The sequence below is a fragment of the Pseudophryne corroboree genome, chromosome 3 (assembly GCF_028390025.1).
Source record: "Pseudophryne corroboree isolate aPseCor3 chromosome 3, aPseCor3.hap2, whole genome shotgun sequence".
Lineage (NCBI taxonomy): Eukaryota > Metazoa > Chordata > Amphibia > Anura > Myobatrachidae > Pseudophryne > Pseudophryne corroboree.
Genome location: NC_086446.1, coordinates 205,002,581 through 205,030,449, shown reverse-complemented (window position 1 = coordinate 205,030,449; position 27,869 = coordinate 205,002,581). Strand labels below are relative to the sequence as shown.

Genomic DNA, 27,869 nt, shown 5'->3' with positions numbered 1-27,869 from the left:
CTGTGTCAGCAAACTGCAAAACTAAAATGCACCACAGGTATAGAATGTAGATGGATAGTATACTTGACGACACAGAGGTAGGTACAGCAGTGGCCTTCCGTACCGCACTGCTATATATACTGGTGGTCACTGTGTCAGCAAACTGCACAACTGAAATGCACCACAGGTATAGAATGTAGATGGATAGTATACTTGACGACACAGAGGTAGGTACAGCAGTGGCCTTCCGTACCGTACTGCTATATATACTGGTGGTCACTGTGTCAGCAAACTGCAAAACTAAAATGCACCACAGGTATAGAATGTAGATGGATAGTATACTTGACGACACAGAGGTAGGTACAGCAGTGGCCTTCTGTACCGTACTGCTATATATACTGGTGGTCACTGTCAGCAAACTGCAAAACTAAAATGCACCACAGGTATAGAATCTAGATGGATAGTATACTTGACGACACAGAGGTAGGTACAGCAGTGGTCTTCCGTACCGTACTGCTATATATACTGGTGGTCACTGTGTCAGCAAACTGCACAACTGAAATGCACCACGGGTATAGAATGTAGATGGATAGTATACTTGACGACACAGAGGTAGGTACAGCAGTGGCCTACTGTACCGTAATGCTATATATTATATACTGGTGGTCACTGGTCAGCAAAACTCTGCACTGTACTCCTCCTATATAATATTATACTGGTGGTCCCCAGTCCCCACAATAAAGCAGCACACTGAGCACAGATATGGAGTGTTTTTCAGGCAGACTACGTATACTGGTGGTCACTGTCAGCAAAACTCTGCACTGTACTCCTGCTATATAATACCCCAGTCCCCACAATTAAGCAGTGTGAGCACAGATATATGCAGCACACTGAGCACAGATAAGGAGTGTTTTTTTCATGCAGAGAACGGATAAAACTGGTGGTCACTGGTCACTGATCAGCAAAACTCTGCACTGTACTCCTCCTATATTAATATACAGCTGCTCCCCAGTCCCCACAATTAAGCAATAAGTAAAGCAAGCACAAATATTTGCATCAACAATACACGGAGAGGACGCGAGCCACGTCCTCTCCCTAACATTTCCAATGCACGAGTGAAAATGGCGGCGACGCGCGGCTGCTTATATAGAATCCGAATCTCGCGAGAATCCGACAGCGGGATGATGACGTTCAGGCGCGCTCGGGTTAACCGAGACATACGGGAGAATCCGAGTATGCCTCGGACCCGTGTAAAATGGGTGAAGTTCGGGGGAGTTCGGTTTCCGAGGAACCGAACCCGCTCATCACTAATATATATATATATATATATATATATATATATATATATATATATTTTTATTTTTTTATTTTTTTATTTTCTTTATTTCTAGAACAGATGCACACTCCCATAGTTCTTTTTAATTAGGTGCTCCCTTAATTCTGTTCCATCAGGTTTGGAGCAGGTAGAGTTACTTGAGAACGGGCACTCAACAATGTAATGAAATAAGTGATGATGGATAAGTGACAACTCTGCCTTAATTTGTTACTTATCAAGCTGAATATATAGGCATAATGATTGCCATGCTGCTGTTTTTCTATGCAATATATTTGGTTGTGTTCTGCTGAGCCACCTGTTTGAGACCCCTTGGAGAGCCCTGTTTGTGTGAAAATAAAAATATGTGTTTGCTTTGAATAACAGTGTTGAGTGCCCTTTCTCAAACATATATATGTGTATGTATTTGTTTGGTCACTGGTTGCCATAGAAATGCGTAGTATTACATGTGTTCGTAAGAAAATGTATTATTTTGCTCTTCCATTTTACATTATTACTAGGGTCTGATTCGTGCAGTGAGGGAGCTGGATTATGAGGTGTGCCTGGGCAGATATACTCTAATTGTGACCGCCACTGACAGGTGTCCTATAGTGCTACGCCGTCTGACATCAACAACCACGGTATGTGTTAAAGTCGTTTATATATATATATATATATATATATATATATATTTTTTTTTTTTTTATAACGTACTGATAATATGCATGTAATTTGATCAACATGATGGAGGTTATGTTGGCAAGATAGGTAATCTCATCCATATGTTCTGGATCTGTCCTCTGTTGCTTAATTATAGAATGAGGTTTTTGACCTTCTAAATTTATGTAGTGCAAACTTATAGTCACTGCTCCTGGAAGCTGGCTCTTCTATGCCATAGACCATGGCAGCCTCTAATCGATATGTGGTAGGACATATTCTTATAGCTATGAATGCTGTGATAGCTCAATTTTGGAATTCTTCCCACCCCTCTTTGCCATTGTAAGTTACCAAGGCTTAAAGGTGCTTTGCTTTGGAAACTATTAGATGCCAGAATACTTTTTCTGCGTTGTCGCCTCAGATTAATTGGGTTTTTTTTGTTTTGCTTTTGTGGCATAGTGAACACATGTCATTGTACTTTTGTGATGTAAATGAGACCCATATTTTGTGAAAAAGTCTCTGGTGGGACACTTGACACGGTTAAGTTGCAAAGTCTATGCATGGCACATCAAATGAGGCTTTTTGGTGCAACAGATCTGTATACGCTATTATGTTTTTATGAAGTGTTAGTATGTGGTCACCAGTGACTGAATTAGAACCACTCTTCTAGCAGTATTTGTCTGACTCTGGTTCTCTAGAACTACTGCTACTACTGTATGTTTTCTAGCTCTCTTCACAGATTCACCTGTATAATAGACAACAAAAATGTTATAATATATGCAGTATTATAGCTGTTGTCAGATTTTTCCTGTGATATTAAACATTTTATTGCATATGTTCTTTTTCTTTGTGGATATTTGTTTACAGGTCTTAGTCAATGTAAATGACATCAATGACAACTGGCCAACATTTCCAAAGTCATATGAAGGCCCTTTTGAAATCACCGAGGGCCAACCGGGTCCCAGAATATCAACATTTAAAGCTGAAGATAAAGATTCAGGTCTCAATGGCCAAGTGGAGTACAGCATTGTTGGTGGTGATATTCTTGGTAAGTCTGAATGTCTCTCAGTACTTTCTTATTGTAATTATTCAAGTATTTTAGTGATATTTATAAATAGTGACCTATTAAAAGTTTATTACCAGCCACAAGAAGGCTACACATAAGCATCTAGAAGACAGTACTTACCGTGCAGTGCCCATTTGCTACCAAGTAAAATAAAAAATAAAATGTGTAATTAAATTGTAAAAAATCTTGACATTAGCCCAAAACATTGTTTTGTTTTTTTTTGTCACAGCTGTCTCTTGAGATGGTGATCAGGGGACAGCACCATTACTTGTACCCTTGATGCACTTTAAATTTCTTCCACTGGGTCTGCTGGCTCCTCCCCTCTATGCCCCCTCCCACAGGCAGTTTAGAAAAAATTGCCCTCAGGAGAGGATGCACACCTGTGGAGCTCCGGAGAGATTTCTTCAATTTATTTTAAAACTTTATTTTCAGTATGCTGTTTGGGCAACAGCATACCTGCGCCGTGGGAGTTGGGGGGGGGGGGGGTGGTCACCAGCCTCGTGAGGTGCAGAGCTGCTTCCTGTCTGCAGGACCACCGTCCTGAGGGGCTGTTTGTTCAGCGGGGCACTGCGCCTTAGCTGTCGCAGTCGCAGCATGCTGCACACTCCGAACGCTGCCTGAAGGTGATCGTCGGTGGTGAGTACACACTGGGGGCCTCGCTATGGTGGTCCCTCGGTTCATGGTGTGACAAAAGCACGGGTGAAGCATATGGGTCCCTCCTGGGGAGGACCCGCTGTAGCCCCTGCGTGACATTGGCTGAAATTAGCTGTACTTAACATTTATGTGACACTACAGCGCATTTAGGAAACATAGCCAGTATAAATATGTAACACTAGCTCTGGCGCCATTATGGGGGGCGGAGCTATATCAGAGCGGGTTCAGCGGCATTTTGGAGCCTTCCTCTGCATAAGCAGCAGCAGCCACACACAGCTCCTCTGATCTGTCACACACTGGATCACTGGTACGGGGTGTTTGAGTAGGGGGAGAGCCGCTATTTGTGCACAGTATTCCTCTAGGGGAATCCTAGTTAGAAACAGTTTAACTGATATATCTATATAAAAATGCTGACAGCCTCACTGGGGCTCTGCAGCGGTGGTGTGCTGGTGTACTCTTACTATTTGTCTCCTCTCACATGCAATAGGGCAGGCTTGTTTGTAACTCAGTCTGTGTTGTATGTGTTATTGTGTGTTACTTCATAATGGTGAAACAAAAATTATGCAGTGTATGTAATGCCAGATTCTCTCCTCCCTCATCTGGCTCCTTATCATATAAGCAGTGTAGTCAGTCATCACAAAATGCTGACAATATGGGGGAGAGTCACGAGCCCTCCTGGATGGGGGCTATCAAAAATATGATGTCTGATATGGCATCTCAATTAACTGCTAATGCCAATAAAACACCAGAACTGCAACAAGCAGTAGCAATTCTAGCTGCCAGGGCTGATGCCCCCCATCCCCCACTGTCTACTACAGGTGCACATAAATTGCACTCATGATATACAGGATGATGTAGACCCCATAAGTGGGGACTCCATCCCCGCACAGGGCATTGAATCCGTCATTTTGGCTATAAGGGATGTGCTAAAGCTCCCCCTGGTGGACGCTACAAATCCGCAGTAATTTTTCCTCCCACAAGACAAACTGACAGTCACTTTTCCTGGTTTCAAGGAATTATATGATTAGTTTAAATTAGCCTGGAAAACTACTGATAAAAAATATCAGGTATCAAAACGATTTTTGCATACCTTCCCCTTTGCTCCTTAAGGCAGAAAGTTCTGGGAAGACTCTCCAGCTGTAGATGTCTCTGTCTCGCGCCTTTCCAAGAAGGCGGTACTCCCTGCCCCAGGATCCTTTACGGTAAAGGACCTGGGGGATAGAAAATATTGAGGCCACACTGAAATCTATCTACACTGCTGCGGGTGTATCTCAAAGACCAGTCATTGCAGGTTGCTGGATGACACATGCAATTAATTCCTGGGCTACTCAAATTCAGGAGGGTCTTTCGGGGGATATGACCCTTGTTACTACAGTTACTTTCCTCAAACATATTCAGGACACATCTAGAGTCCTCTTTGACTCTCTAAAAGAGATTGGCAATATTAATGCTAGGACCACTGCTATGGCTGTATCTACACGCAGAGCCATATGGTTGGGTCAGTGGATTGTAGACGCTGACTCCAAACACAATGTGGAATCTCTTACCGTTACAGGCGAATGGCTCTTCGGAGGTGAATTGGATGCATGGATTTCCAAGGCTACTGCTGGAAAATCCATGTTTCTTCCCTCTGGGGCAGCCCCTGCTAGATGTATCTACCCAGGACCATCTACCTAGTCCTTTCAGTCCACAAGATTTCGATCTAGGACCAGGGGTGCCTCCAATGCAGCTTGAGGCACCAGAGGTAAGCCTAAGAAACCTGCCATTGCCGGCTCTTAGGAGCAGAGCACCAGTTCAGCTTCTGCAAAAGCTTCAGCATGACAGTGGCCGCCCACCTCGAGAGGATCTCCTGGTGGGAGCTCGGTTACGTCGCTTCAGCCACATCTGGGAAGGTTCCTGCCAGGATGTCTGGGCAAGAGACCTCATCTCTCAGGGTTACAAGCTGGAGTTCGACGGTGCTCCTCCCCAACGATTTTTCAAATCAATATTACCAGCTTTGGAACATATGCGTGTTACGCTGCCACTGGCCATCACAAAGTTGGTCCAGTCCCAGGTCATTGTTCCAGTGCCCCTGCATCAACAGGGACAAGGTTACTACTCCAGCCTATTCGTAGTACCAAACCAGACGTGTCTGTGAGACCCATTTTGAATCTGAAGTCCTTAAATCCTTACCTGAAGGTTTTCAAATTCAAGATGGAATCTTTAAGAATGGTGATCACAGACCTGGAACCACAGGAATTCCTGGTATCCCTGGATATCGATGACGCCTACCTCCATATCCCACTTTGGCCTCCTCATCAGGCCTATCTGAGGTTTGCCCTGCTGAAAGATTACTACCAGTTCCAGACGTTACCCTTCGGCCTATCTACTGCTCCGAAGGTGTTCACGAAGGTGATGGTGGGAATGATGTTTCAACTCAGAGTCCAGGGGGTCAACGTTGTCCCTTACCTGGACGATCTCCTGATAAAAGCGAATTCCCAGGAGCTTCTCCAGCTCCATATAGAATCTTCATTTCGGAAGTGGACAACTGGGAAGCGGACTTCCTGAGTCACCACGATCTCCACCTGGGGGAGTGGGGACTCCACCCTCAGGTGTTTCAACAGATCATCGACCGGTGGGGATGCCCACAGATCGACATGATGGTGTCTCTCCTCAACAAGAAGCTTCGCTGCTATTGCGTGCGGACAAGAGAACCTCAGGTGAGCGCGGTGGATGCGCTGACATCGCCTTGGCCTTACCAGCTGGTCTACCTATTTCCTCCGATTCCGTTGATCCCAAAAGTGCTCAAGAGGATCAAGCATAAAGCAGTGCAACAATCTTGATTGCCCCGGATTGGCCCCTAAGAGCGTGGTACGCGGCTCTCCTGGACATGTCCGTAGAAGACCCATGGCCTCTGCCACTAAGTAGAGATCTTCTTCAGCAAGGAACTTTAGTCTACCCGGACTTACGGCGACTTCGTTTGATGGCATGGAGGTTGAGCGGAACATCCTAGCTCACAGAGATAATTGCCACTATGGTGCAAGCCAGAAAACCTGTAACATCAAAACACTATCATCATATCTGGCAGAGATATGTCTCCTGGGTGCGAGGAACGCACATATCCGTCTGCAGACTTCCACTTGGGAAGATTCCTTAGTTTCCTGCAAACTCGAGTGGATAAAGGCTTACGTCTGGGATCCACTAGGGTCCAGATTTCAGCACTTGCTGTCTTCTTCCAGAAGAAGTTGGCTCTATTGCCGGAAGTACAGCCCTTATTGCAAGGGGTGCTTCACATACAACCTCCGTTTGTGCCGCCTACGGCACCTTGGGATTTGTATGTGGTGTTACGTTTTCTGCAGTCCTCTTGGTTTGAACTTCTCATGACGGTGGAAGACAAGTACCTCACGTGGAAGACGGTGATGTTACTGGCCCTGGCTTCTTGGGAATTGGGGGCATTATAGTGTAAAAGTCCATACTTGATCTGTTATGAGGACAGAGCGGAGCTCAGGACTAGACAGCAGTTCCTGCCGAAAGCTGTCTCTGCGTTTCACTTGAATCAACCTATTGTTATTCCGTCCAGTTCTGGCTCTTCTGCCCCTCCGGTGGTATTGGATGCAGTGCGAGCCTTGAAAATCTATGTCAAGAGGACAGCTCGGATCAGAAAGACGGATTCCTTGTTTGTACTCTATGATGCGCAGAAGAAGGGTTGCCCTGCTTCAAAGCAGCCCATTGCTCATTATCCAACAGGCCTATGTATCGACAGCATTACCTATTCCTCAGTCTCTGAAGGCCCACTCTACAAGATCAGTGGGCTCTTCCTAGGCGGCTGCCCGTGGAGCCTTGGCCTTGCAACTATGCCTAGCCGCTACCTGGTCGGGGAAGAACGCCTTTGTGAAGTTCTACATATTTGATACCCTGGCCAAAGAGGATACCCAGTTTGGGCAGGCGGTGCTGCAGATGTCTCTGCACGTTCCCGCCCGGTCTGGAAGCTTTGGGACATCCCCATTGTACTAATGTGTCCCCAATATCCCTTATGGATGCTAGAGAAAATAGATTTTAATACCTACCGGTAAATCCTTTTCTCGTAGTCCATAAGGGATATTGGGTGCCCGCCTCTGTGCGCTGACTTTCTGCAGGTTGTCTCTTATATGGTTACCTGTTCAGCCGTTGCTGTTATGTTGCCAGCTGTTGCTGACCCAGTTATGTTATGGTGTGCTGGTGTGTAAATTTCACCACACTTATTGTTGTTATGTTCCTTCTCTCAAGTATGTAATTTCTCCTTCGGGCACTGTTTTACCTATAACTGCCTGTGGGAGGGGGCATAGAGCGGAGGAGCCAGCACACCCAGTGGAAGAAATTTAAAGTGCACTGGCTCCTTTGGACTCCGTCTATACCCATCATACTAATGTGTCCCCAATATCCCTTATGGATGCTAGAGAAAATAGATTTTAATACCTACCGGTAAATCCTTTTCTCGTAGTCCATAAGGGATATTGGGTGCCCGCCTCTGTGCGCTGACTTTCTGCAGGTTGTCTCTTATATGGTTACCTGTTCAGCCGTTGCTGTTATGTTGCCAGCTGTTGCTGACCCAGTTATGTTATGGTGTGCTGGTGTGTAAATTTCACCACACTTATTGTTGTTATGTTCCTTCTCTCAAGTATGTAATTTCTCCTTCGGGCACTGTTTTACCTATAACTGCCTGTGGGAGGGGGCATAGAGCGGAGGAGCCAGCACACCCAGTGGAAGAAATTTAAAGTGCACTGGCTCCTTTGGACTCCGTCTATACCCATCATACTAATGTGTCCCCAATATCCCTTATGGACTACGAGAAAAGGATTTACCGGTAGGTATTAAAATCCTATTTTTTCTATGTGTATCTTACTCCACTGTCATTACAGCGAGCTAAGTTACAGTCTGATTCTACCCACCTAAAATGTAACATGGATAACTCTGGTTTATGGCACATGTTATGAGACTGTCTGGTTGTGTTTCCCTTTGGGTACAAAATGTGGGATAATATCCCAATTTCACTCAGCCCCTGGTCTGCGTTATTAAGTTTTCCTATTGATGGTCTTAATGAATATGTTCATAAGCTTATTCACCATGTTATTAACGCAGTTAGATGTACAGTGGCTAAATGCTACAAAAACCCTGAACCTCCATCTTTAAGCATGGCAATAGCTAAAATATGGTTTATCTACACTATGGAGAAGATCACTGCTTCACTGCACGACAGCTCGGGCAGGTTTGCTGTAATCTGGGAACCTTGGTTCATGTGCAATAATTGTTCTGGACTTAAAATCTGAGGTACTATAGTGCATAGTATGGCCATGGTTATGTTTAATGAGAATCACTTATAGGGTTTAATTTTTTGAGGGCCTATTGGGCTACTGGTGACCGCAGTTGGTATATCTGAATGTATATTTAAATTATGCTGTAAAAAAAGAGTGTTTTTGATATTATAAGAGGTTGACGGGGTAATTTGGGTCTCTCATGGGGGTCCGCCCTCCTTTTGCTTTATTTATTTTTGTTGTCTTTTTTCCCCCTTTTTCTCTTTCTTTTTTCCCCCGCCTTATACAAAAAAAAAATGTGATTGAATGTCGTAAGGTTAATCAATATACTATGCCATCTGATTTTTAGCCTTAGTGGCTTAGTATTCAATATATTGGAAGTCATGAAATTTGTGCATCTGTTTTTGTATATTTGATGTCTCTTAAATCTTTATCTAATAAAATAAATTGTTAACAAAATGTGGGATAATATCAGGTCAACAGTCCCTTCTCTTCTGCCTTTTAGACCCAAGATTTTGTTTATTTGGCCTGGACCTAGAAGAATCGCGCTCACTTTTTAATTTATCGCTACACTCTTTGGCTTACCACCTTGGCAAAATTTATAGTAGCTAGGGCCTGGTTTGCAACGGACTCTCCTGATATTTCCAAATGGAGAGCATTAGTCAATAAAGTTCCTAATCAGAAACGCCATCGCTTTCATAGTAAATGACTCCATGTTAAGTATCACAAGAAATGTTACAGATGGTGCTTTTCTAGGCTGGGTAATGATACTGCTTTGTTGCTAGTCTCCTGAAGGGTAACGTGTGTTGGCCAATCTACTGGTACGAATACTCTTTTATTGTTTTTATTTTTTCTCTTTCCTGCTGTAATTTATGTTTTTGCGTTTTGTCCCATGCCAGTTAATGTAATTGAGGCTATATACATATGTCTATTGTTTGTCCTTTGACAACCTTTATAGTACATACTGTGTCTGATGATTACACTTGCCATGCCTTCTGTTTTGATTGCTTTATCTACTTATTTTGTGACTTGTAGATGATGTTATATCTGCTAAGTGTTGTTTGAAACTGTTAAAAATCAATCAAAAACACTTGCTTTAAAAAATAAAAATAAATGTGATGACTGCCTTGCCCATGCAAAGCAAAATTGCTGCATATTGCCATTGCCAACGATACTGGCCACCGGCTATAGCTCTTCATAAATTACATTAATTAGTTAGCAAGTTTGGGGTTTATTAAATGAACTCCAACATATTTATCCAAAGTGGGATGGAAAAACATCCTGGGAAATTTCTGTAATAGGGTGGTTAGCATTCCTTACAGAGTCCATCCTATTGGCATCTGCATACTGGCCATAAGATAGTCCGACATGTTTTTCCAGCAATGAGCAGCAGGCATCAACACTACGTATCATTCAATGATCAAAAGAAGCGGACATCAAACTCACAAAAGCAAATATTGTAGCCATGACTCTGGGTAACATACCGAAGATGTTTTCTCAAAATGAGAGAGTGCAGTTGTTTGTCTTCCTCTTGGCCTGGTCTGCAAGCACTGGCTCTAAACTCGGAGTCTTCACATGTTCACACAGCTAGGATTAGACAATAAAGGGCCCCATACACTAGAGCAATAATGCCTGATTTCATCTGATTTCGGGCATTCGGGCCGATATATCGGATGAATTCGGGCATTTCGGAGGCGTTTCCGATCCGATGCGCGTTCCCGTGATCATCGGATCGGATCCTCCAGATTGAATGTGCTGCACATTCAATCTGGTCCGACCCCACAGGTGTGGCTGGGATCGGCCAGGATCGCCCAAGATACATTGTATGCAAAAGGACAGCATACGATGTATCGTGGGTGATCCTGCCCCCCCGGGATGCTGCTGGGGTTGATCGGCCGAGACATGTCCATCTGACATGTCGCGGTAGTGTATGGGGCCCTTTAGCCTGGCCCTGATACACTGTGAGTAGTAGCGGGCTAGGCCACAGATCCGCCCCTGTATTTCTTTGCGGTGTGAGAGTGTGTTTAAGCTAGCACCTCCCAAGAGTAATATATGCAAGGGTTATGTAATTTGAAATGAATAGTCCATAATAAAACTTTGGTCTGCACAGAAAATATAAGGGAACATTATATAGAAAAGGAAAAAGAAAGACATAAGAAATGTAATAAGGCCTTTATTGTGGATGCTTGGCAGCAGGGGTTAAAGTGAGCCGGAACGGGGCGGAACTGCGTTCCGTCAGTTTCGCCTCCTCCGGCTCACCTCACCCGATGTGTGCCGGCGCTGCAGGGATATGCGGGGTGCCCGCTGCTACATGCGGCGCCCAGCTCTCCCCGCACAGTGGAAGCCCGAAGGCAGGAGCTCACTACTGAGCTCCTGCTTCCAGCTCCCAGCTCCCAGCTCTAGTGTGCACTATGAGAGAGACGTGTCATGACGTCTCTCACATAGTGCAGGGAGCCGGACGCCAGGAGATCACAGCGGTCGGACGCGGGAGCGGGGCTTGGTAAGTATGATGTTTTCTCTAACGTCCTAAGTGGATGCTGGGGACTCCGTAAGGACCATGGGGGAATAGCGGCTCCGCAGGAGACTGGGCACATCTAAAGAAAGCTTTAGGACTATCTGGTGTGCACTGGCTCCTCCCCCTATGACCCTCCTCCAAGCCTCAGTTAGATCTCTGTGCCCGAACGAGAAGGGTGCACACTAGGGGCTCTCCTGAGCTTCTTAGTGAAAGTTTTAGATTAGGTTTTTTATTTTCAGTGAGACCTGCTGGCAACAGGCTCACTGCATCGAGGGACTAAGGGGAGAAGAAGCGAACTCACCTGCGTGCAGAGTGGATTGGGCTTCTTAGGCTACTGGACATTAGCTCCAGAGGGACGATCACAGGCCCAGCTTGGATGGGTCCCAGAGCCGCGCCGCCGGCCCCCTTACAGAGCCAGAAGGCAGAAGAGATCCGGAAAATCGGCGGCAGAAGACGTCCTGTCTTCAACAAGGTAGCGCACAGCACTGCAGCTGTGCGCCATTGCTCTCAGCACACTTCACACTTCGGTCACTGAGGGTGCAGGGCGCTGGGGGGGGGGCGCCCTGAGACGCAATAAAAACACCTTGGATGGCAAAAAAATGCATCACATATAGCTCCTGGGCTATATGGATGCATTTAACCCCTGCCAGAATCCATAAAAAAGCAGGAGAAAAGTCTGCGAAAAAGGGGCGGAGCCTATCTCCTCAGCACACTGGCGCCATTTTCCCTCACAGCTCCGTTGGAGGGAAGCTCCCTGTCTCTCCCCTGCAGTCACTACACTACAGAAAGGGTTAAAAAAAGAGAGGGGGGCACTAATTGGGCGCAGTATTAACTATACAGCAGCTATAAGGGGAAAAACACTTATATAAGGTTATCCCTGTATATATATAGCGCTCTGGTGTGTGCTGGCAAACTCTCCCTCTGTCTCCCCAAAGGGCTAGTGGGGTCCTGTCCTCTATCAGAGCATTCCCTGTGTGTGTGCTGTATGTCGGTACTTTTGTGTCGACATGTATGAGGAGAAAAATGATGTGGAGACGGAGCAGATTGCCTGTAATAGTGATGTCACCCCCTAGGGGGTCGACACCTGAGTGGATGAACTGTTGGAAGGAATTACGTGACAGTGTCAGCTCTGTATAAAAGACAGTGGTTGACATGAGACAGCCGGCTACTCAGCTTGTGCCTGTCCAGACGTCTCATAGGCCGTCAGGGGCTCTAAAGCGCCCGTTACCTCAGATGGCAGATATAGACGCCGACACGGATACTGACTCCAGTGTCGACGGTGAAGAGACGAATGTGACTTCCAGTAGGGCCACACGTTACATGATTGAGGCAATGAAAAATGTTTTACACATTTCTGATAATACGAGTACCACCAAAAAAAGGGGTATTATGTTCGGTGAGGAAAAACTACCTGTAGTTTTCCTGAATCTGAGAAATTAAATGAGGTGTGTGATGATGCGTGGGTTTCCCCCGATAACAACGGATAATTTCTAAAATGTTATTGGCATTATATCCTTTCCCGCCAGAGGTTAGGGTGCGTTGGAAAACACCCCCTAGGGGGGATAAAGCGCTCACACGCTTGTAAGGGCTCTACCTTCGCCTGAGATGGCCGCCCTTAAGGATCCTGCTGATAGAAAGAAGGAGGGTATCCTAAAAGGTATTTACACACATACTGGTGTTATACTGCGACCAGCAATCGCCTCAGCCTGGATGTGCAGTGCTGGGTTGGCGTGGTCGGATTCCCTGACTGAAAATATTGATACCCTAGATAGGGACAGTATATTTTTGCCTATAGAGCATTTAAAAGATGCATTTTTATATATGCGTGATGCACAGCGGAATATTTGCCGACTGGCATCAAGTCTAAGCGCGTTGTCCATTTCTACCAGTAGAGGGTTATGGACACGTCAGTGGTCAGGTGATGCGTATTCCAAACGGTATTTGGAAGTATTGCTTTATTAAGGGAGGAGTTATTTGGGGTCGGTCTTTCAGACCTGGTGGCCACGGCAACAGCTGGGAATTCCACGTTTGTACCCCAGGTCGCCTCTCAACATGAGAAGACGCCTTATTATCAGGCGCAGTCTTTTCGTGGACAAGCGGGCAAAAGGTTCCTCATTTCTGCCCCGTGACAGAGGGAGAGGAAAAAGGCTGCAGAAATCAGCCAGTTCCCAGGAACAGAAACCCTCTCCCGCCTCTGCCAAGCCCTCAGTATACTCTGGGGCTTTACAAGCAGAATCAGGCACGGTGGGGGGCCCGTCTCAATGAATTTCAGCGCGCAGTGGGCTCACTCGCAAGTAGACCCCTGGATCCTTCAGGTGATATCTCAGGGGTACAAATTAGAATTCGAGACGTCTCCCCCTCGCCGTTTCCTAAAGTCGGCTTTACCGATGTCTCCTTCTGACAGGGAGACAGTTTTGGAAGCCATTCACAAGCTGTATTCCCAGCAGGTGATAATCAAGATACCCCTCCTGCAACAGGGAACGGGGTATTATTCCACACTGTTGTGGTACCGAAGCCGGACGGCTCGGTGAGACCGATTCTAAATCTAAAATCTTTGAACACTTACGTACAGAGGTTCAAATTCAAGATTGAGTCACTCAGAGCAGTGATTGCGAACCTGGAAGAAGGGGACTACATGATGTCTCGGGACATCAAGGATGCTTACCTTCATATCAAAATTTACCCTTCTCACCAAGGGTACCTCAGGTTTATGGTACAGAACTGTCACTATCAGTTTAGACGCTGCCGTATGGATGGTACACGGCACCCCGGGTCTTTACCAAGGTAATGGCCGAAATGATGATATTCCTTTGAAGGAAGTGAATTTTAGTTATCCCTTCCTTGGACAATTCCCTGATAAGGGTAAGATCCAGGGAACAGTTGGAGGTCGGTGTAGCACTATCTCAGGTAGTGTTGCGGCAGCACGATTGGATTCTCAATATTCCAAAATCGCACCTGGTTCCGACGACGTGTCTTCTGTTCCTAGGGATGATCCTGGACACAGTCCAGAAAAAGGTGTTTCTCCCGGAGGAGAAAGCCAGGGAGTTATCCGAGCTAGTCAGGAACCTCCTAAAACCGAGCCAAGTCTCAGTGCATCAATGCACAAGGGTTCTGGGTAAAATGGTGGCTTCCTACGAAGCAATCCCATTCGGCAGATTCCACGCAAGAACTTTCCAGTGGGACCTGCTGGACAAATGGTCCGGATCGCATCTTCAGATGCATCAGCGGATAACCCTGTCACCAAGGACAAGGGTGTCCCTCCTGTGGTGGTTGCAGAGTGCTCATCTTCTAGAGGGCCGCAGATTAGGCATTCAGGACTGGGTCCTGGTGACCACGGATGCCAGCCTGCGAGGCTGGGGAGCAGTCACACAGGGAAGGAATATCCAGGGCTTATGGTCAAGCCTGGAGACATCACTTCACATAAATATCCTGAAGCTAAGGGACATTTACAATGCTCTAAGCTTAGCAAGACCTCTGCTTCAAGGTCAGCCGGTGTTGATCCAGTCGGACAACATCACGGCAGTCACCCACGTAAACAGACAGGGTGGCACAAGAAGCAGGAGGGCAATGGCAGAAGCTGCAAGGATTCTTCGCTGGGCGGAAAATCATGTGATAACACTGTCAGCAGTATTCATTCCGGGAGTGGACAACTGGGAAGCAGACTTCCTCAGCACGACCTCCACCCGGGAGAGTGGGGACTTCACCCAGAAGTCTTCTACATGATTAAAAACTCGACAGGTATTGCGCCAGGTCCAGGGACCCTCAGGCAATAAGCTGTAGACGCTCTGGTAACACCGTGGGTGTACCAGTCAGGGTATGTGTTCCCTCCTCTGCCTCTCATACCCAAGGTACTGAGATTGATAAGATGGAGAGGAGTAAGCACTATATTCGTGGTTCCGGATTGGCCAAGAAGGACTTGGTAACCAGAACTTCAAGAGATGCTCACGGAGGATCCGTGGCCTCTACCTCTAAGAAGGGACCTGCTCCAGCAAGGACCCTGTCTGTTCCAAGACTTACCGCGGCTGCGTTTGACGGCATGGCGGTTGAACGCCGGATCCTGAAGGAAAAAAGGCATTCCGGATGAAGTCATCCCTATCCTGATCAAAGCCAGGAAGGATGTAACCGCAAAAACATTATCACCGCAATTGGCGAAAATATGTTGCGTGGTGCGAGGCCAGTAAGGCCCGACGGAGGAAATTCAACTGGGTCGATTCCTACATTTCCTGCAAACAGGAGTGTCTATGGGCCTGAAATTGGGGTCCATTAAGGTTCAAATTTCGGCCCTGTCAATTTTCTTCCAAAAAGAACTAGCTTCAGTCCCTGAAGTTCAGACGTTTGTAAAAGGGGTACTGCATATACAGCCTCCTTTTGTGCCTCCAGTGGCACTTTGGGATCTCAATGTAGTTTTGGGTTCCAAAAGTCACATTGGTTTGAACCACTTAAATCTGTGGAGTTAAAATATCTCACATGGAAAGTGGTCATGCTGTTGGCCCTGGCCTGGGCCAGGCGCGTGTCAGAATTGGCGGCTTTATCCTGAAAAAGCCCTTATCTGATTTTCCATTCGGACAGGGCGGAATTGAGGACTCGTCCTCAGTTTCTCCCCAAGGTGGTTTCAGCGTCTCACCTGAACCAACCTATTGGTGGTGCCTGCGGCTACTAGGGACTTGGAGGCCTCCAAGTTGCTAGACGTTGTCAGTGCCCTGAAAATATATGTTTCCAGGACGGCTGGAGTCAGGAAATCTGACTCGCTGTTTATCCTGTGTGCACCCAACAAGCTGGGTGCTCCTGCTTCTAAGCAGACTATTGCTCGTTGGATTTGTAGTACAATTCAGCTTGCACATTCTGTGGCAGGCCTGCCACAGCCAAAAATCTGTAAATGCCCACTCCACAAGGATGGTGGGCTCATCTTGGGCGGCTGCCCGAGGGGTCTCGGCTTTACAACTTTGCCGAGCAGCTACTTGGTCAGGAGCAAATACGTTTGTAAAATTCTACAAAATTGATATCCTGGCTGAGGAGGACCTGGAGTTCTCTCATTTGGTGCTGCAGAGTCATCCGCACTCTCCCGCCCGTTTGGGAGCTTTGGTATAATCCCCATGGTCCTTACGGAGTCCCCAGCATCCACTTAGGACGTTAGAGAAAATAAGAATTTACTTACCGATAATTCTATTTCTCATAGTCCGTAGTGGATGCTGGGCGCCCATCCCAAGTGCGGATTGTCTGCAATACTTGTACATAGTTATTGTTACAAAAATCGGGTTATTATTGTTGTGAGCCATCTTTCAGAGGCTCCTCTGTTATCATGCTGTTAACTGGGTTCAGATCACAGGTTATACGGTGTGATTGGTGTGGCTGGTATGAGTCTTACCCGGGATTCAAAATCCTTCCTTATTGTGTACGCTCGTCCGGGCACAGTATCCTAACTGAGGCTTGGAGGAGGGTCATAGGGGGAGGAGCCAGTGCACACCAGATAGTCCTAAAGCTTTCTTTAGATGTGCCCAGTCTCCTGCGGAGCCGCTATTCCCCCATGGTCCTTACGGAGTCCCCAGCATCCACTACGGACTATGAGAAATAGAATTATCGGTAAGTAAATTCTTATTTTTTATGGCACGTCTACTGGGGGCAAGCTACAAGGGGTGAACTACAGGGGCGCATTACTACTGGGGGCATAACTACAGGGACTAAACTACTGGGGGCATTACTATTTGGGGACTAAACTACAGGGGAGCTAAACTACAAGGGGGCAAACTACTGGGGGCATTATTATTTGGGGGCTAAACTACAATGGGGCAAACTACAGATGGGCATTACTATTGGGGCAAGCTACATGGGGCTAACTACTGGGGGCAAGCTACATGGGGCTAACTACTGGGGGCAAATTACTGGGGGCATAACTACAGGGGCACTTTACTACTGGGGGCATAACAACAGGGCTTCTTTACTACTGGGGACATAACTACAGGGGTGCATTACTACAGCGGGGTTAAACTACAAGGGGACATTACTACTGGGGGCATTACTACTTGGGGCACGATACAGGGGGCAAACTACAGGGGCGAATTACTACTGGGGGCATAACTACAGGAGCACATTACTACAGGGGGCTAAACTACAAATGGGGCAAACTACAGTAGGGGCATAACTACAGGGGCTAAACTAATGGGGGCATTCCTACTTGGGGAAAACTACATGGGGCTAAACTACTGGGGGGCTAAACTACTGGGGGCATAACTGCAGGGGCTAAACTACAGGGGGCATTACCACTGGGGGCTAAACTACATGGGGCAAACTACATGAGGACTAAACTACAGGGGCTAAACTACTGGGGGCATTACCACTGGGAGGCTAAACTAAAGTGGGGGTAAACTACTGGGGTCATAACTGCAGGGGCTAAACTACTGGTGCTAAACTACAGGGGGCTAAATGACTGGGGGCATTACTACAGGCAACATTATTACTGGGGGCAATACTACACAGGGGCATTACCATTAAGGGCATTACTAATGGCGGCACTACTAATGAGGGCATTGTAAAGGGGGCACTTCATAAGGGGCATCACTCCTGGGGACATAAGTGGCACTACTACTGGGAGCATTGCATAAGGGGCATCACTACAATGCTCTCTATATAAGGGGCACTACCAGTACAGTGGACATTGCATAAGGAGCACTTCTACTGCTGTGGTCATTGTAAAAGGAGCACTACTGCTGTGGGCATTGTGTATTACGGGTTGCTACTACTGTGGGCATTATGTGTATTAGGGGTGCTACTACTGTGGGCATTATTACTATTGTGTGACCACGCCCCTTTTATTCTGAGACCATGCCCCCTTTTGGGGGCACACGCCTACGGCGCGCGCAATACTTTTATTGCATGGGCACCGGGAGTAGGCGGGAGGGGTTCCACCACCTCTCAAGGACCACTTTAAGCACTGCTTGGCAGTACATTTATTATAGCAATTATCTACAACCATTAAGCTTAGTTTTAATCCAAATCTTTACTTGTGACATACACCCATGCATATGTGTATTTGCTAACATAGCAATAAATCTTACACCACACACATTTAGTGTGTTCTATATCAGGAAGGAAGTTCTGCTTTTGTGGAGCTGAGAAACGTGCCTCTACTATAAATAACAGATAGTAAATTCTGCCTAACATGCAGAACCCGTGGGTGGGCAACCTCCAGCACTACAGCTGACTGTACAGACGCTATGGGCCTCCTTTAAACTAGGTGTATAACTAGAGGTGAAAGGTGCAATTTTACATTTGCTGTAGTTAAAAACATCTTGTTTTGTGGGCTGACAAATGTCACTTGTGTGGGCAGATTAAAGATAAGGGAGCATTTTAAAATAATGGTGCCAAGCATTTGTGTACTACATGGAAAAACAGGCAGTATTTTCCCTAAATGCAATAAAAACTTGCATTTGCACCCATTGCCTTTCCACATGGTTTGTGCAAATGTGTAGCTGGATTTGCTCCAACTGTAAATAATAATTTCTATGAGTAGTATTGCAAGTGTGATGCGCTGTATACTGTGCATTTCCGCTTTATTGTTGATAAGGAAATTTACTCATGTGAACTTAGTTTAAAAAGTAGCCATCACTTCATTCAGAGTTCTTTCGTGGTGGTTTTTCTGAGGTCTGATATTTTTTTTCTTTTGAGAACTCTTGAAGATTGAAAATAAGGAACAATTGCGTGCAGTAACATATTACTTCTCCAAGAGACAGAGGAAGTTGGGTTTGCAGACAGATCTGAACACGCTATTATAGTAGAAAGTCTTTTCTAGATAAACAACTCAAATCATGTTTTAAACTTTAAAGAGATACAGGTTGAGTATCCCATATCCAAATATTCCGAAATACGGAATATTCCGAAATACGGACTTTTTTGAGTGAGACAGATAGTGAAACCTTTGTTTTTTGATGGCTCAGTGTACACAAACTTTGTTTAATACTCAAAGTTATTAAAAATATTGTATTAAATGAACTTCAGACTGTGTGTATAAGGTGTATATGACACATAAATGAATTCTGTGAATGTACACACACTTTGTTTAATGCACAAAGTTATAAAAAATATTGGCTAAAATGACCTTCAGGCTGTGTGTATATGGTATATATGAAACATAAATGCATTCTGTGCTTAGATTTAGGTCCCATCACCATAATATCTCGTTATGGTATGCAATTATTCCAAAATACAGAAAAATCCGATATCCAAAATTCCTCTGGTCCCAAGCATTTTGGATAAGGGATACTCAACCTGTATTAACAAACCATGATCTTGCCAAGCTAGATCAAAATCCTCAGTTCTTCTGAGACTTGACACAGACTTGCCCTATGTTACTACCATTGTGAAACAAATAACATCCACTATTCTTGTATCCCAGGAATGCTTTTACAATCTCCCTAAACTTCCGAATCCTACAGGGAAACATTTGACCATTGACAAGCTTGTCTTACTTATAGCAATGGGGGAGTTTGTTAGATTATGCCCTTATTAGCAGATTCTGATGTACTGCACTCGTATACATCCATTCATATACTAGTTATATATATTTTCCATTTTGATCAGCCGCTTCCTCATTCTTTCATTTTGCCAGAAGGCATGGAGCCAGAGCTGAATTTATGCCTTAAAAGATATGGGGGAATGGGAGTGTGATTTACTATACAAGCCAATGCTTCAGAGTGGTGGGTTTTGCAAACTGTTGCTTAGTAAATAAATCCTTTGACTTCTTAACAAGGAGTTACCAAATGAACCTTATTTTTAATGGTATTTTGGGCATGTTCGGAAGCTGGTGCAGGTAGTCAAACTTTCGATGATGATGATAATAATAATAATTTAAAAAAAAAAATGCCCCTGAGAATCACTTCTAGCTTGAACAATGCTGTTCACTAATTGGACACTATTATCTGTGGATATCTTTAACATTGGCAGGAAGCCTACTTAAAGGTATAGGCATTCCCATGTATAATACTTCATTAGCTCTACAAAATGGCTGCACTCTCCTGCTATGTAATGAAAAGCTATCCCAGCACCACAGCCAGGTAGTGCTCAGAGCTAACAGCTTTGCAGTTAACCCTGACCTATTGTGCAGCCCAGGGCCGTAACTAGGTGTGGGCCAGCGGTGCGTTGCACACAGCGCATCTGCACTGAGGGCGCACCGCTGGCCCACACACATAGAGCCGCGCTGCACAAATATTGCAGCGCCTGACCAGGGCCGTAACTAGGTGTGGGCCAGCGGTGCGTTGCACACAGCGCATCTGCACTGAGGGCGCACCACTGGCCCACACACATGGAGCCCCGCTGCACAAATATTGCAGCGCCTGGCTACCTAGTTTAAAGCTTCCGGCCCTGGCAGCTGTCAGCTCAATGATTGGACAGCTGCCGGGTGCCTGGTCTGGCGCACGCTTGTCCCCTGTTGAGCGCAGAGCGTGTGCTGCAGCAGGGGGCAGTGCTGTGTCCTGGGCGGCAGCAGCATCACCCGACTTCTCCTTGTGCACGCTCACTCCCTCATCGCTGCATGCAGCCGCTGCTCTATCCGATCTGCGGCGCTGATCACCTCCTTGACTGCCTCACAGCAGCCACTGCCAGCGCCGCAGAGCAGGACTGGGCTACCGAGCGACAGCTGAAATAACCATTAGTAAGTACAGCTGGCTGTCATGCAGGCTGCAGGGAAGAAGGAGGTGGGATCCCTGGCATGGCACGTGTGGAGGTTGTGTGACTGTGTGTTGTGCCGTAATGTGTAAAAAGGGGGATGCTATCTGCCGTAATGTGTAAAAAGGGGACGCTGTCTGCCGTAATGTGTAAAAAGGGGACGCTGTCTGCCGTAATGTGTAAAAAGGGGACGCTGTCTGCCGTGATGTGTAAAAAGGGGGACTGTCTACTGTAATGTGTAAAAAGGGGGACTGTCTGCCGTAATGTGTAAAAAGGGGACGCTGTCTGTCGTAATGTGTAAAAAGGGGACACTGTCTGCCGTAATGTGTAAAAAGAGGACGCTGTCTGCCGTAATGTGTAAAAAGGGGACGCTGTCTGCCGTAATGTGTAAAAAGGGGCTCTACCTGGTGTAGTGGCGCTACTGTGTGGCGTAATTTGAATAATGGAGACTACTGTGCACCATTATATGAATTGGTATTATTTTGTGGCCACACCCCTTTCCTGTGAAGCCATGCGCCTATATTTTTTGCCCGCGCCAGCGGCGCGCACTGCCGCTAGTTTACGTTGGTGGGGGGGGGGGGGGGGGGGAGACGCCGATGCCGTTTCTGGCACACAGCGCTAAAATGTCTAGTTACGGCACTGGTGCAGCCTGTCATATGCTGGGTACACACTGATAGATATATCTGCGGATCAATTGATCTGCAGATATATCTATGGACGGATCAGGCTGTGTGCTGTGCATACACACTGCCTGATCCATCGGGGACTGACATCATGAACTGGGCGGGCGTGTTCACACGCCCGCCCAGTTCAGCTGTCAATCACCGCCGGCTGCCGCAGCTTGTGTACGGGCGATCGGCTGGTCACCCATACACACACACAGCGATGCCCCAATATATCGGCAGATATACTGGCCGTCGGCTGTGCTGCAGGGCCGACACAATATGTCCATGAACGACTTAGTTAACAGACATATCGCCTGTATACACTGGCCGACGGACCCGCGATATATTGGCCGTTCAATAGAACGGCCGATATATTGCCCAGTGTGTATGGGCCTTTAGTGAGCAATCTTCATTGGCATGTACATTTTATATACATTACTGTATATAATAATTGCCAATCTCTCTCGGTATTATGTATTATTTATGTAATTACTGCTGTTTGTACAGATGTGTCCACATACACCTTTCCACGGCTTGGCATGCCATAGACATAGACTCAGAGATTTAGCCATACTGTGTGATTTTTATTAAATAGCTTCTTTAATATGCTACTTTATACATACACTATTATGGCAAACAAAAATGTATCAATCCATTGACTCCCTAATCATAAAAAAAAGCTTAGCTGTGCTATGCATGTCGTGCCATGGCGTGTCAAATTGAGAAAAATAGAAAAGGTGTTTTGTGGATACATCTGTAAATTGCACAAAGCACTTGGCACCGGGATATGAGTATGGAGGACAAAATAATACAGATGTGAAAACAAAGCTTAGAGAGGGAACTGACTGTAAAAGAGCTTGCAATCTAATAAGAAAAGATGCAAGAGGACCAAATGTGTCTGAGAATGGAAATTGGGACAGCACTGTGTGCATCAGTATAGTATAGTAAAGTGGAGGGGTTTCGGCGTGATTTTTAAGATGATGAAGAGTCTAATCAGGCATGGTAAGGAATTCCAAAAAATGTTGAGTTTTTTTTTTTTTTAGAGAGTAATTTAAATTGTTTCTAACAAATATGGGGGGGGGGGGAGCAGTGTGATAGGCAGAGGATCAGTTCTGCCATGTCCTTTAGGACAGATTGAACAAGAGACCGATGAGTGAGAGGGATACGTGATAGGAGGTGAGATAGAAGGGCATATTCTAGTAGTGACTGTGGAGGTGACAGGACTGTAAGAAACTGAATGTGAGGACTGATGAGCAAAATTGAGGGTGATATCCTGGGATTTGGAGACTGAGGAAGTGATACTGTAGATAGTGAAGGACTTGAGGCAGTGGTAGACTTTAAAAGAAGGGTCTGTCATGAACTTACAAAGCAGAGAAGAGCAGGTGTGTTTATTAATGAAGTAAAATATGACTTCTCTTTGTAATAAATAAATAAATAAATAAATAAATAAATAACTAATGCTTCCTAATAGAGAAGATTCAAACCTCAATAAAATAGTCTGTAGACCAAACAGAGAACAGGTTTCTCTCTGGTCTACTGCTTTAAGCATGCATTATTGTAGATACAGCTTAGAGGCCAAATGACTCAGTAATACCCCTTTCACACCACACAAATAACCCGGTATCGACCCGGCATATTGCCAGGTCGGGAAAGCCTGCAGCAGCTGCCAATGCCGGATCCCACCCGGGAAGGACCCGTTTCCAATTCCCGGGTGGGATCCGGCATTGGCAGTGTGAAAGGGGTACTATGGGTTATTGTGATGTTACTGAGCCCAAATAAGTTATTTATTTATTTATTTATTTATTTTACTACTTAGATTTTATTTGGTTAATTGTAACTTGTATCATAAAGGGGATGGAAATACATAAAAGAAAATGCTTTTTATTTATTTATCAGTTTCTGAATACAGTGTTTTTATGCAGTGTTTTACAAGAAATATTTAGTAACTGAAGAGGCCAGTGGATGTAGGTTGTACTGCATTTAACAATGTTCTGAAGAATTAGTTTTATTTAATGGATGTAGGTATTATGACCTAGGGATCATAATACTATTTTTTACTGATATACTGTATTTTGCGGATAAGAGTGATATGTCTAACTGTTAGGCTGGGTATACACTGACCGATGTCAGGCTTGTACGATATATCAGGTGCACATCGGACAGTGTTAACTTATAATAATTTATCTTTACCTGTAAATTTCTCTGGCAGGGTCCACAGGTTATCCACAGGATAACATTAGGATATTATGAAGCGACAGCGGATTTGCACCAATCGGTCAAAGCTTTTCGGCCTCCCAGAATGCAACGGGCCCACCTCCTGGCTCAGGCAAATCAGTTTTTTGTTTGGTGCGGCAGGAGCCGGACCATGGTCAGAGGGCTGCTGTTTTTTTGCAGCCCTAAGCTTTCTTATCTTATTTTTATAGTCTTACTATTTTTTCTTGAGTGATCCTTCTAAAAAGCGTCTTGTACATACATACCTTAGAAAGAGTCGCTCCAACAACTCTCCGCTGGGGCACGACAATGCTTACCCACGAGTACAGTAATGTTTCAGCGGGCATCTGTGTCGGATATACTAGCAGGTCCAGCAGACATTACCAGGCTGTGACCGGAGCACGGGGAGAAGGTAAGGCATTGATTCCACTTAGAAGGGGAATATGGACACATCCGCACTGTTTTGGGAGGAGACTACCAAACAGTCGCTGACGCGGCTGCCACCTTGGGTGCACCAGCACTAGGCCTTAGGGATCAGAGGCTCCAGGAATAGTATGAGGCTGCGATCCCTAGGGTTGATGTCAGCAGTGGGGAGTAAGACGCTCTCCTGGTCATCCCTCCCCCCAGTTCATGACCAGTTTCCACTGAGTCTCCCGCCATGACTGTTTCCCGATTCCGTCTCGGACGCTTTTCATGAAGGGGTCCCAGTCTCAGCAAAGGCGGCTGTGTGACAGGTGCGTCAGTGTTCACTATAGGTTCATGGCGCGGCAGTGTACCCTAGTAGCATCTGGATTCACTTAGCATTCGCTAACGTATTTGATTGGTCCTGGAAGCGAGGCGAGCCTCCCTGTATCCCACTCTACTGAGTACGGGTAATACAGCACTAAGTCTCTATCAACCTTATTGAGTACTAATAGTTAGATAAGTGCCTATTGCATATGAGTCTATATATTATTACTGTTTCTTTCACTATGCATCTGAATACGGTAGATCTGTTTAAACATGATTCAGTAATATGTTCTCCTACATACTTGAAATGTAGTTGATTATACTAATGTATAACATGTGACTGACTGCTAGTGTGATTGCTGACTTTACTATATATTCTGTCAGTTGTTTTCTATGCCGATCCTCAATGCTGGTGCATGGGTAGGGTCAGATTGTAGGTCACTTTAAAAAGCTTAAAGTGATTAAAGTCACAAATTGTGTAGTATACTGTGGAAGTGTTGATTATTTATCATGTCTAAGAGTGGCAAAGGTGAGGAAGATACACTCACAGTAACACCGACACTCATATCATGTTTGTATTTGCATAACTGTGTTAACCTCTCAGGATCTGGTTCAGAATTGGTTGTGTGCAAATTGTTTTAGTTTTCACCAGGGTCTCTTGAAAAATACAAGGCAGTTTCAGGTGCAGGTTGACCCACCTTAGGCTATGTTTGCACAGACATTATCCAGTATAGCTGAACGGATAATTCCTCCAATTCCTGTACCAGGGACAGGTTACACGATTAACCCTTACATGCAGCTTCCCACCTGTGGTTTATCACTTCCAGTAGAAGCATCTCAAAAGAAACAGGCTGATAAGCCAGTGGTAAGTAAATCTTCATCCTCACAGGCTACACATGTTTCTGATGAGGATTCATCGGAGGATGAAAGTTCAATAAACTCTGCTTTGGCACACGAAGAGGAGGAGGAAGGTCTCAGCTAAGTGGATATAGCTGAGTTAATTAAAGCAATGAAAGCCATTCTTTCCTTAGAGGATTCAGCAGTGTTTGTGTTAAAAACCAAGGCATCTGTGTTTAAACATCCCAAAACAGTTAAGACTGAGTTTCCAGGGTCAGAACAGGTGACGGAAATCATGGAAGAGACTTGGGTTACGCCCAATAAGAAGTTTAGATTTCCTAAGAAATGGAATTCTAATTATCCTCTTCCAGCTGGGGATTGTTTAAAAAGGGAGGTGGCTCCTAAAGTAGATACGCATGTGATTCAATTAGTGCAAAAATCTACATTACCTTTTTTTCCATGTCTGCGGCAGTCATAAGGCCAGCCATGGCTTCAGCTTGGATGGCAAAGGCAGTGGCTGCATGCGCTGATGCATTGAAGGGGGATTTTTCAATAGCATCTAGAGAGCAAAAATCCCATATAGCACATATAAAACAGGCTGCAATGTTCTTGGAAGAAGCAGCATTGGATATGGGTACTATTGCCTCCAGGGCATCGGCTTCTACAGTCGCTGCTCGCAGAGCAGTTTGGCTACGTACGTGGAAAGCTGATTCAGAATCTAAGAAGGTTTTGGAATCTTTGCCCTTTTCTGGAGATATTCTTTTTGGTAAAGAATTGACAAATATTTTGGAGTCAGAAGCAGACTCCAAGAAGGTAAAGTTTCCTTCCACATACAATTTCAAACCTATAGTTCTGGTTTTTCATCCCTTTCGGTCTCAAGGAAAAGCTAAAGGAAAAAGTGATAGCAAGCGGTCCCAATACAACAAGTCTGGTAAGACTAAAAAGCATTGGGCTACCAGAGGACCGGGTGGTAAAACTGATAATAATCCATCAGCCTGAGGTGCGGGCCTCCACCCTGGGGGATCCCAGGGTGGGGGGCCAACTTCTTCAGTTTGCACAGATCTGGCAGCAGTCTACAACAGATGCCTGGGTGCAGAAAGTGGTATCTCTAGGTTATGCTTTTGCCTTCAAGAAGAACCCTCATCAAAGGTTTTTTTGTACCAGCCCCTCTCGGGTAGAGACGAAGGCCAGGGCTTTGCAAGAGGCAGTTCAGAAATTGCATCAGTCAGGGGTAGTCATTCCAGTTCCTCATGCACAACGAAGACAGGGTTTTTACTTTAACCTGTTTTTAGTTTAGAAACCAAATGGGTCATTTTGGCCCATTCTCAATCTCAAAGTGCTGAACAAGTACATTTGGGTACTTCGGTTTCATATGAAAACTTTACAGTCCATCATTTTGGCCATGGAGCCAGGGGATTATATGGTATCCCTGGATATACAGGATGCTTACCTACATGTTCCTATAGCACTGTCCCATCAGTGCTTTCTCAGGTTCGCTATCTTCCAACAGCATTTTCAGTTCCAGGCTCTACTTTTTGGGTTAGCCACAGCCCCCAGAGTATTTACCAAGATTATGGTGGTAATGGCAGCTTATCTCCACCAGCAGGGGATAAGATTTTTCCATACCTCGACGATCTTTTGATCCTGGCAAAGTCGCAGGAATTGCTCCTATGTCATCTGCAACAGACAATAACTTGTCGGCAAAGGCACGGGTGGCTCATAAATTGAGCGAAATCGTCTATGGTTCCGTCACAGCAGATGACTCACTTGGGGTCTGTACTGGATTCAAATCTTCAGAGAGTAATCTTACCTCTGAACAAGATATCCAAGGTTCAGTCAAGGATTCAGGACTTGCTACACAGTCAAAAGGTATCCATTCACGCAGCAATGCATGTGATGAGATTGATGGTGTCAACATTCGACATGTGGCGTATGCACAGTTCCACTCGAGGCCTCTGCAGCATCTGATTCTTGCCAAATGGAATAGGTTGCATCAGATGATAAAAACGCAGACTATGGTTCTTACAATAGAAGTAAGACGGTCATTAGCCTGGTGGCTGCAGACATCCCATCTGAACAAGGGGAGACCCTTTTGGATATCAGATTGGGAAATTCTGACAACAGATGCCAGTCTCCAGGGCTGGGGAGCAGTGTCAGGAAGGTTGTGTTTCCATGGGCAATGGACTAAGGAAGAAAGTTGCCTGCCAATAAATATATTGGAACTTCTAGCACTGATTCAGGCAAAGGACAGTCTTCGGGGAAAACCAGTTCAGATCCACTTGGACAATGCGACGGCAGTAGCGTACCTCAACCATCA

The 27,869-nt window shown here is 45.5% G+C and overlaps 1 protein-coding gene across 6 annotated transcripts in view; it reads left to right on the top strand.

Moving 5' to 3' along the window:
• CDH23 (cadherin related 23) overlaps positions 1-27,869 on the top strand; it is a 1,868,204-nt gene that overhangs the window by 1,764,435 nt on the left and 75,900 nt on the right. For all 6 annotated transcript variants that reach the window (XM_063958779.1, XM_063958778.1, XM_063958781.1 and 3 more), the window contains 2 exons: positions 1,813-1,932; positions 2,816-2,996. In XM_063958779.1, the coding sequence (XP_063814849.1) occupies positions 1,813-1,932; positions 2,816-2,996 (301 nt within the window). The remainder of the gene's footprint in view (positions 1-1,812; positions 1,933-2,815; positions 2,997-27,869) is intronic.